This window comes from Myotis davidii, unplaced genomic scaffold, assembly GCF_000327345.1.
Source record: "Myotis davidii unplaced genomic scaffold, ASM32734v1 scaffold204, whole genome shotgun sequence".
Classification (NCBI taxonomy): Eukaryota; Metazoa; Chordata; class Mammalia; order Chiroptera; family Vespertilionidae; genus Myotis; species Myotis davidii.
The window spans coordinates 3,504,132-3,514,674 of record NW_006299715.1 but is presented as its reverse complement, the minus strand read 5'-3'; the positions used below and the strand labels follow the sequence as shown (position 1 = coordinate 3,514,674).

At 42.9% G+C, this 10,543-nt stretch overlaps 1 protein-coding gene across 3 annotated transcripts in view; it reads right to left on the bottom strand.

Moving 5' to 3' along the window:
- The window catches only part of BST1 (bone marrow stromal cell antigen 1), an 18,554-nt gene that overhangs the window by 4,857 nt on the left and 3,154 nt on the right, over window positions 1–10,543 (bottom strand). For 2 of the 3 annotated variants that reach the window (XM_015571862.1, XM_015571863.1), the window contains exons 2-6: window positions 8,268–8,403; window positions 3,726–3,808; window positions 2,301–2,377; window positions 1,881–1,973; window positions 493–579 (exon numbers count right to left, since the gene is read on the bottom strand). In XM_015571862.1, coding sequence (XP_015427348.1) covers window positions 493–579; window positions 1,881–1,973; window positions 2,301–2,377; window positions 3,726–3,808; window positions 8,268–8,403 — 476 coding nt within the window. The remainder of the gene's footprint in view (window positions 1–492; window positions 580–1,880; window positions 1,974–2,300; window positions 2,378–3,725; window positions 3,809–8,267; window positions 8,404–10,543) is intronic. The other variant, XM_015571864.1, reaches the window with a different exon arrangement.

Here is a 10,543-nt window from a genome sequence, read left to right as displayed (position 1 = left end):
GAATGAATGCCCACAAACAATATCTGATTTTAAGTACATAAAGTTTCTGGCCCACAATGCACTCACTCAACGGTAGCTAGTACTATTTTCCTATTGGCCTACAGTCAAGATGTACCTGCCTGCAAGTATCTCAGACAAACTCCACCTTAGCACCTCTCATGGGGAAGGACCCCACAGGCGTGTGGCACTCAAAGGTATAGGCACCATGCTTCCTGTTCACAGGTTACTCACTGTGCCCTTCACAGGTGAAAGGCAAACTGGATATGCGCAAATGAGAAAGGGCTGCTCCCTTTGTCCTTCCATAATTAAAAAGGGCTCTGGACCGAAGTGGGTGGAGCCAGGCAGAACCCTGGCCAGAAGGCACCTACCTTCCCTCCACCCAGTGACAACCCAGAAGGCACGGTCCCTTGGTCTTCAGAGCTGATGCCTTTCAACAACCCCCTACCCTCCAAAACCACCGATTATCTGCACTGATGATAATATGATACGTACAGGTGATTATTAGTACAGCTGTACTGAAAACCCATCCCTTTCAGTCTGTCTTCCAGGATTTTCACACTGCCTTCTCCACAGGATTCCCTAAAACACAAACACAGAAATACAAAATAAGAGGATGGAAGGAGTCTTTTCTGGGTTAATTAAAATGTATTTTGGCCATGTGTTTCTGGGATAGTCTCCTCTTCTGGAGAAATATTTGGACCCAAAAGTGCTGCTTGCAGTAACCCCTCAGTACCCTAAAGGAGCTGCTCTGAGCACCCAACACCCAGTCCAAAGGTTGCATGTCAAGTGCCCCAGGAGGGCCTTGCAGGCTCATGCGCAGGTGCCAGGTGCGTCACAGGGTTTCTTGGCCACACCTACCAACAGTCCTTTGTGAAGTGCCCCAACCAGTGCCAACTGCCAATTGTCCTACTTACAGTGTATTAAGTTAAGCTTTATATGGCAACAAAATATGCAATTTAAAAAAACATTAGAAAGTGCAAATAAACAAAAGGGAAGAAGAAAAAATCTTACATCACCAGAGGTAACTGCTGCTAATATTTTGATGAATGTCATTCTAGACCTTTTAAATATACTTATTCGCATGAGATTTGAAATATAACAGTGGAGTTCTGCTGTCCGTGCATTTCATTTTCTGCATTTGCCCTTGTCTGTGGACATACATACATGCCTGCCCTTGTTTTTAATTCCTATGTACTCTCCCTTCCATAATTGGAACATAATCCCTGAAACCAGACACCTCTTAAAGATCAAGTTCATTCATATATTTCAATCTCATGCACACTACAACAAACCTTGATAAAGCTTCATTTTTATACACATCCTTCATTATTTGTTTCCTAAGCATAAAGTGCTAAAAGTAGGTTTTCTGGTACCAAGCTTTTGAATGCATTTTAAGGCTCTTGATAGGCACCACCACAGTGAACCCCAAGCTAATCACCCAGCAGAGTATGAGGTGTCCATTTCCCCACTTTTTCATCAACAGGGGTTCTTGCTGCCCCACTTTGTGATTAAGCAGGGGGTGGGGTATATAAAGGCAAACAGGTGTGGTCAACAGGCATGGTATTCATATTCATATCAAAGACAGGGCCCTGCCTCACTTTACTGGGAGCACAATAGCTCAGTTGCTTAAAGCATCATCCTGATACACTAAGGCTGCAGGTTCGATCCCTGGTCAGGGCACATATAAGAATTAACCGATGAATGCCTCAGTGCAACAGGTCTCTCTCTCTCTCTCTCTCTCTCTCTCTCTCTCTCTCTCTCTCCTCTTTCTAAAAGAGACTATTGTTTTCCCAAAAATGAAAATGCAAAACAGACAAGAATATCCCCTTCGGGAAAAGCAGGTTTGCAGGATTACCCTCCTCAAGAGCATCATAGCTTACAGGTTGGGTCCCCCGATTTCATGCATAACCCAGATCTCAATTCGTGTGATTTTATCCTTCTGGAGGTAGGGAATTTCAAAATCTGCAAAAAACCTGAAAAACAGGAAAGACATTTCTCAAAGTCCTAAAGTAATATGATACTTTTGCCATTTCAATGTTAGCTGAGTTACACAATACTTTTTTTTTCAAGTCTTTGGAGGCTATTTTTTAGCTTTAACTTTTTAGGTTACTTATTTCATTCATGCATTCATCATCTGTTAATGGTGTAACTGGATAAACATACTAGTATATCTGATCTCCAGGTCTTTCAATGGTTTTGCTTAGGTTGGGGATTAGGACCATTCTCATAAGCCTCCTTCCAAAACAACTAGATAAACATTTTGGCATCTCTGCTGTATTGGTTGGTGCTGGCATTCTTACCCTTCTATGGGATAGGCTCCTGTTGGCTCTGAACCATTCAGCATGACGTGGATCACCCCAGAACTGTCCTGTGCATACTGCAAGAAGAAATGAGTCTTTTTTCAGCTATGAAATGGACAAATTATATATATGTTTTTAGAGAAAGAGAGAGACATGGATATGCTGTTCCACTTATACATGCATTTCCTGGTTGATTCTTGCGTGTGCCCTGAATTGCTCTTATGATCCACGTCCAGGTGACAACGCATCCATAGCCAACTGCCTGGAGCCTGTACTCAAAGCAGAGCTTATGGGGAGTGGGTGCAAACACAGGGCTCCCATCGGAGCGGCCTGGAGAGCACTGGATGAATATATAATGCATTTGTCCAGAGCAGGCCCTCTGCTTAGCTCCCAATGGCATCTGTGGTGAAGGATTTGACCAAAGTCCCTCTTACCCTGATTAACAATGGACCTGGTGGACACCTGGGAATGCAGAGCAGGAAATGGGACCCAAAGAGACACAGAGAGCCCTGAAAGGAGATTGGTTGGCAGCGATGGGTCAGGGGACCCTGAAGTCCGTGGGCCACCTAGTCAATACAGGGAACATTTAATAGTAGACAGCTCTTTGCCAGGCACAGAGCTAAAGACTTAACCCTCATTAATTTCTAATATTTGTTCCAACCTGGTGGGAGAAAATGTGAACTGTACTCACTGGTGATAGTGACTACCATCACCCCTGGTGACAACATTCTCTGAGGAATAGACTTCCCTCAAGGAGACCATTTCTGGATCTCCAGTTTGTCCTCAGTCCTCTCTCACCTCCTCTCCCACGGGCATCAGTCTTAGAGACATTTCTGACTCCCACATCTAGATATCAGGTGTCCCAGGGCCTCCCAGAAAGTAGGGGCCACTCTATTTTATATAGCAATCAAAATCACAATTATTCGAGCCCAGCCGGAGTGGCTCAGTGGTTGAGTATCAACCTATGAACCAGGAGGTCACAGTTTGATTCCCGGTCAGGGTACATGCCCGGGTTGAGGGCTCAATCCCCAATAGGAGACATGCAGGAGGCAGCCGATCAATAATTCTCTCTCATTATTGATGTTTCTATCTCTTTCTCCCTCTCTCTTCCTCCCTGAAATATATATATTAACCACATTGATTTGAAATCCTAACAACCACCACCACCTGACAGCAATAACGACTATTTAATATCCTCATCTCTGATGAACACTAATTGAACATCTCTGTGCCCTGTTAAGCTCAAGTCCACACAACTTTATGGAGCAAAGAGACTAAATCAGAGTCCTGAAAAGGTGGAAAGTTAGGCTCTAAGAAGGTACGTGATGACCCGATGGCCCAGTCTCGGAACGTCTCTGACCCCCTCTGTCCCATGCTCGGGGGTCCCTGCTGTGCCCAGCCCCTAGCCGTGCACCCCAGGGTTACCTGCATGGATGCCCTTTTCCAGAAAGAATCCACAGCATTGTCTTCACAATCCTCTGATGCAGGGCATGATTGGTAATCGAGTCCTAGGAGGAAAACAAACACATTTCATTTCAAAGAGGATATTGGGACGAATTAATTAAAGGTATTTTCTGGCTCTGAAAAATATATTCAGCCTGTGTTCTGCATAATGTGCTCAAGCTGAGCAGTCACCGTTCTGCCCACCCAATCCACAGGAGCCTGGTGAGTGTCCTCCCAATCCGTGATACGGAGACGTATCATCTTGCTCGGCGCAGATGCGAGGAAGGTGAAGAACTGAGCAGTTGGCTAATGAGTGAGCCTGGCCAGCCACCAGCATTTTAGCTGGGTTATTCTCTCCCGCAATGCTAGGAAAGGGATTTTAAAAAACCCACATACAACTTTGCTTCACTGGAAGAAGAACCTTCTCCAATTAGCCCTGGTTTGGAAGTAAATACAAGAAAAACATAAAGTGATAGTCTTAGCCAGAAAATAGACATTTTATAACATGTTCAAATATATTAAATTGTATTAACTTTAAGGACATAATTCAGTAGATATATATGGTATTTGTTCACTATATACTCTATTAAAAAACAAACAAATAAAAAAAAGGAACATGCTAATTGACAAGTTGTTCCAGGGAGAACCAAGCAGGACACAATGTGTCCCTGAAGGCAGGCGATGTGTTCAGGGAGGTGCAAACATGATCACCTGTAATGTTGTTAAGGTGCAAGGCCCATTGCATAACTCAAGAGAGGATCAGTATAAGAAAGTGGTAATTACTTCTGTAAATTACACACTCTAGTCTTGAACATAGTTCTGGTTATCATGGGGGCAGGTCAGAAACCAAATTTCTCAGAGATCTTTGAGCCTCAGAGAGGTCCCAGGGATGGTACATGGCACGGAGGATTGGAATCAAACTCTCTGGCTTGCCACTGCTCCTCCCACTATTTCTGACAGCCACGGCTTTAGGTGGTATTTGTCCCAAAAGTAATTTCTGTATTTTCCTGTTTTATACTTTCTTGCTCTTAAACTATGGACAACTGGTGAGTATTGTTAATGATCATTTCTCTAGTTGAAGAATTCTCTTCATTAAAAATAGTTTATTCTATCCTTGAATAATTCTCTTCATTAAAAATAGTTTATTCTAGCCTGGCCAATATGACTTAGTGGTTGAGCGCTGACCCAGGAACAAAGAGGTTGGCGATTTGATTCCTGGTCAGGGCACATGCCCAGGTTGCAGGCTCAATCCCCAGAAGGGGTGCAAGCAGGAGGCACTTGATCAATGATGTTTCTCTCTCACTGATGTTTCTAACTCTCTACTCCTCTCCCTTCCTCTCTCTCTAAAAATCAATAAAAACATATTTTAAAAAATAATTTATTATCTAAACTAAAAAAACAAAAACTGAAGTAAATATGGATAAGAAAAAAATGTATGACTTCAGCCTGACGGGCGTGGCTCAGTGGGTTGAACATTGACCTATGAACTAGAAGGTTACAGTTCAATTCCTGGTTGGGGCACATGCCCAGTTGCATGGTCAATCCCTAGTAGGTGACATGCAAGAGGCAGCTGATCAATGATGTTTCTCTCATTATTGATGTTTCTCTCTCTCCCTCTCCCTTCCTCCCTGAAATCAATAAAAATAAATACTAAAAAATAAAAAATGTATGACTTCAAATTCCTAGCAAGAACAGTTCGGGTTTGATATCTTCTTGACTTTTTTCATGTGTATAATTTCATATGTATTTGTGTGTATATTTTTTTATTTGAATTAACTTGATTTTTTTCACTTAAAAATATATCACAAACACCTCACCAGATCAACAGACACAAAGCCAGACCATCATTGTTCACAGCTCCACGAGACACCATGACATGAACGTAGCATTATTTTTCTGATCCTAAACTCTGGGCTTCACTTCCTTTTTAAACAAAGACCCTTTAGAAGATGGCATCGATCGAATCAGAGAGGTGGGGAATAACCTGTGATTTTCTGGGGCACTTTCTCTGAGCTGCTTTACTCTCAACACTTCTGACAACAATCACTTCTCCAAACTCTCCAGGCTGGGGGGTCCCACAATTCAATTTAGTTCGGACACTAACTATGCAGAGTTAGCATAGACACCACGGGTTAAGGCCTCGATCCCACAAGACTGCCCCACTTCACTCTTTACTTACCACCCTCCTTGCTATGCTTAAATATGCCAGACACACCCCCAACTCAGGGCCTTTGCACCTGCTGTTCACTCTGTCATGAATGCTCTTCCTCATCTCTTTTATTAAAGGCTGCTCAAATATCAGCTTCTCGTGAGGGGTGAGGCTTTCCCTGGGCCTATGTGACACTGAAACACTTTCCTCTCCCCTCATCCCCCTGCCCAGCACTTCCATCCTCTTCCCTTGTTTTGTTTTTCTCTGTAGTCCTTATAATCTTATGCAAGGCTATATATTTTACTTGCCTGTCTATTGTCTTATTGCCCCTCTATAATTTAAGAATGGGTTTTATAAAGCCCAGCTGGCATGGCTCAGTGGTTGAGTGTCGACCTATGAACTGGGACAGTGACGGCGAACCTATGACAAACGTATCAGAGGTGATACGCGAACTCATTTTTTTGGTTGATTTTTCTTTCTTAAATGGCATTTAAATATATAAAATAAATATCAAAAATATAAGTCTTTGTTTTACTATGGTTGAAAATATCAAAAATTTATATATGTGACACGCCATGATTGATGTTCTATCTCTCTCTCCCTCTCCTTCAGTGGATAAAGCATTTGGCCTGCGGAGTAAAGGGTCCCAGGTTTGATTCTGGTCAAGGGCATGTACCTTGGTTGCAGGCACATCTCCAGCAGGGGGAGTGCAGGAGGCAGCTGATCAATGTTTCTCTCATCGATGTTTCTAACTCTCTATCACTCTCCCTTCCTCTCTGTAAAAATTTTAAAAAAAAGTGGGGGGTATTATTTTTCTGTTTGATTCTCTGCTATATTCCCAGGGCCTGGCACATAGTAGGCACTCTATGGCTTCTAGTTGGATGGATGAATGAAAGAAAGAATGGAGAAAAATAAGCAGAACTGTGCTTAGGTTAACATTTAAAACATCTCTAATACCCAGGGAGGAAGAATCTCTAGCCTTCGGGGACGAAACACCTTCCCCCACCTCCTTTCCCTGCTGGCCTGCTCCTGCTTGTCCTTTGAGACTCACCCAGAGCCAAGAGCCTCCTGGAAGCTTCCTGGCCACCCTGGTCTGGCTGGTGTCTCACTCTGCTCCTCCCTGGAGCCCAGCCCTGCCTGTGTCCTAGCACTCAATAATGGGTAAAGGCCCCTCTCAAGGCTATAAGCTCCCTGAGGGTCGGGAGGCTTTATGCTGCCAGCTCCTAGCAGGAGAGCTGGGCGGAGGAGGAGAGCTGTCCCTACTCACAGGTCAGTCCTCCTGACCTTAACTTTCACTGTGATTTTAATCTGGAAATACCTGCCGGAGGCCTGAAGAGGCATTTCAGAGCCCAGGCCTCAGACCTTTCAGAAAGGGTTGAATCCTGACCTCTCCCTCTTCAAATGATTTAACCTCCCTAAGCCTCAGCTTCCCCCTCTGGAAAATGAGGAGAGTGAGGCTCAGTTTTGCAGGGTGGGGAGCACGTGCTCTGGAGTCAAGCTGTCCAACTCTGCTGCTTCCTAGCTGTGCACCCCTGAGCAAGTTCCTTAACCTTGCTGTGCCTCAATTTCCTTGTTTGTCAAAATATGAATTAGGATTCGTCCTGTCCCATGGGGATTAAACTAGTTAATTGCCAGGGTTCATGTCCCAGCTTCAAGAAGGGTTCAGGAATCTGGAAAAGGCACTGTGTAGATGACATAGAAATCCAGAGACTAATAAAGAGTCCGGAGACGAGTTATAATTTTGAAAGGCATTGGGGGTCAGCCTATGGCTGTTTTGGGGAAACGCCTTTAGCCATTCCCAACAGATGACTACATCTGTGACTCAACCCTGTTGAGTCCCCAAGTTTCATCAATATTTTGATGAAACTCTTGTATGACATGCTGGAATTGGTCTGCAGCAGTTAATATACATAAAGTGCTTAGGACATACCCATCAAAAGATAGATGCTATCTGCTATGGTGATTAATTGTTATTATTACCACCTACTTCAGAGGATTGGTGGTGGTGGTGGGGAAGGAAATGAGGAAAATGCATATGAAAGCATTTAGCACAAATGGCAAATGCCTAGTAAGCAAGAACTCTTATTTTTCTTTTTCTTTTTCTTTTTTTTTAAGAAAGAAACAACTATTCCTTTTTATTATTTCGGAGAGGAAGGGAGAGGGAGAGAGAGATAGAAATATCAATGCTGAGAGAAAATCACTGATCTGCTGCCTACTGCATGCCCCACATTAGGGATTGAGCCCACAACCCGGTTATGAGCCCCTACCAGGAATCGAACAGTGGCCTCCTGGTTCATAGGTTGACCCCCAGCCACTGAACCACGCTGGCCAGGCAAGAACTCTTATTTGTCTTGTGTGTTGTGCAGGAGTCTTACCAGAGGCATTTTCCTGCCGACACCAGCTCAGAAGATCCACAATCCTGCCGTACAGAACATCGCCCAAAGGCATGAAGCGACGGCTATTCTCTGAGTAGCTGGCTACAAGGAACTGGTTATTTTCCCAGAACAGGGACTATGGAAAAACAAACACAACATTCAAATATAAAATGAAATCAAAACAAACTTTTTTCAGGCACAATGTCATCAAGCTCAGTCAGGCAACTCGTTTCTTATTCAACTCTGACCTGCCTCACAGCAAATGCACTTTCCTTTCTTGGTCTTAATTTCTTCCTGTTAGTCCAAGGGTATCCTGCAAATGTTAGTGAAATATTTTCCCAGTAGTATAATACAGTGTGTGTGTGCCCATGTGTGTATGAAGACCCCTGGATTTAAAAGATCAAGAGACCTGGGTTTGTGATAAATTAGATATGTGATCTTGACCAAGGCATATTCTCTCCCTGTGCCTCAGCTTCCACATCTGGAAAATGGAGAGCGTGAGCCCCGCCTCTTCTTCCACAGCTGTGTTTAGGATGCTATGCAATATATTCCTTTTAAGGTATACTTTATAGTTCCTGTAGCTGAACCCCAGGTGATTTTAGTGCCCCTCATGTTGGGGGCAGTTAGAATTAATTAATTTAACTCCTGGTTAGGCCTTTGTTCACATTAACTGCTCTTCTCTTCTTACGGATGTGTCCTAAATTGCTGGGGTGGGGTTTTGTTGTTAAGCAGGAGATGATGACTTCAGGGTCCTGAGGGAAATTTACGAGCTTGCCTTGCAGAAGGAAAGAATGCCTCCAAAGCAGTGATGATGAGTTGCTGCCACCCAGGAGTCTGGCTGCACAAAATGTTATCTGTGGCTAAAGAAACACAGACTTCTCTTTCAGTTCCCCGGAACTACCCATCCCCTACTCCCGAGCTGCATAAAAACTTCATGCTGTGCTTTTGGGGAGAGATGGGTTTGCGAGATCTTGCTCTCTTGGATGCCCTGGAAAAGTCAAATAAACCTTTCTCTGTCTCCACGCACCAGTGTTTCAATGTTTGTGTTACTAGAGCAGCGGGTATAAAGCCTGAATTTTGGAAGATGATTCTGCAATATTCTCACTATAAAGTTATAGTATTTTTATCCAGCAATTCCACTTCTGGAAAAGTATCTGAAGAAACCCAAAACACGAATTCAAAAAGATATATGCACTCTATGTTCACTGCAATGTTATTCACAACTGTGAAGATTTGGAAGCAGCCCAAGTGCCCATCAGTAGATGAGTGGATAAAGAAGATGTGGTACATATAACAATTTATAAAATATTTGCAACAACATGGATTGACCTAGAGGGTGTTATGCTAAGTGAAATAAGTCAGAGAAAGATAATACCGTATGATTTTACTTATATGTAGAATCTAAAGAATAATACAAATGAGCAAACAAAACAGAAGCAGACTCATAGATACAGAGAACAGACAGATGGGAGGGGTGCTGGGGAACTAGGCGAAAAAGATAAATGGATTAAGAAGTACAAATTGGTGGTTACAAATAGTCACAGGGCTGTAAAGTATAGCATAAGAAATATAGTCAATAATATTGTAATAGCTATGTATGGTGTCAGGTGGGTACTTGAAATACTGAGGGATCGCTTTATAAAATACATGATTGTCTAACCACTATGCTATACACCTGAAACTAACATAAAATATTATGTCAACTGTAATTGAAAAATAAAATTTAAAAAAGAAAACAAAGTTATACTGTTTTCACATAAAAATAAGACAAAAGGCAACACCCCGCTCACTCATTATCTCATCAGATACTCAGTAGTCCAACTGGTCTCTGTCTAGACAGGAAGCTCCTGGAGGGCAGGGCTGTTTTGTTCTCTGATGCATCCTCAACCCTTAGCACAATGCCCAGCACATGGAAGGAGCTCAGTAAATATTTACTGAGTTCATCAACTGGAACCAAAATCGACAAGAGAGGAGAACAATATTTATGGCTCCTCTCCTTACTGTCAGGGAAGCAGCAAGGTTCAACATATACTTAAAAATCATGGTTTTGGTCTATTATATCTCTGAACCTCCTGGCTCCATTTACCTCTTTTACAGAGGGAAAAATTAGTGTTAAGATTTTTTTCATTTGTAACCATCAATGTTACCTGACTTACAATTAAAAATCAAGTTAAGAATTATTATGTCGGCCCTAACCGGTTTGGCTCAATGGATAGAGCGTCGGCTTGAGGACTCAAGGGTCCCGGGTTCGATTCCAGTCAAGGGCATGTACCTTG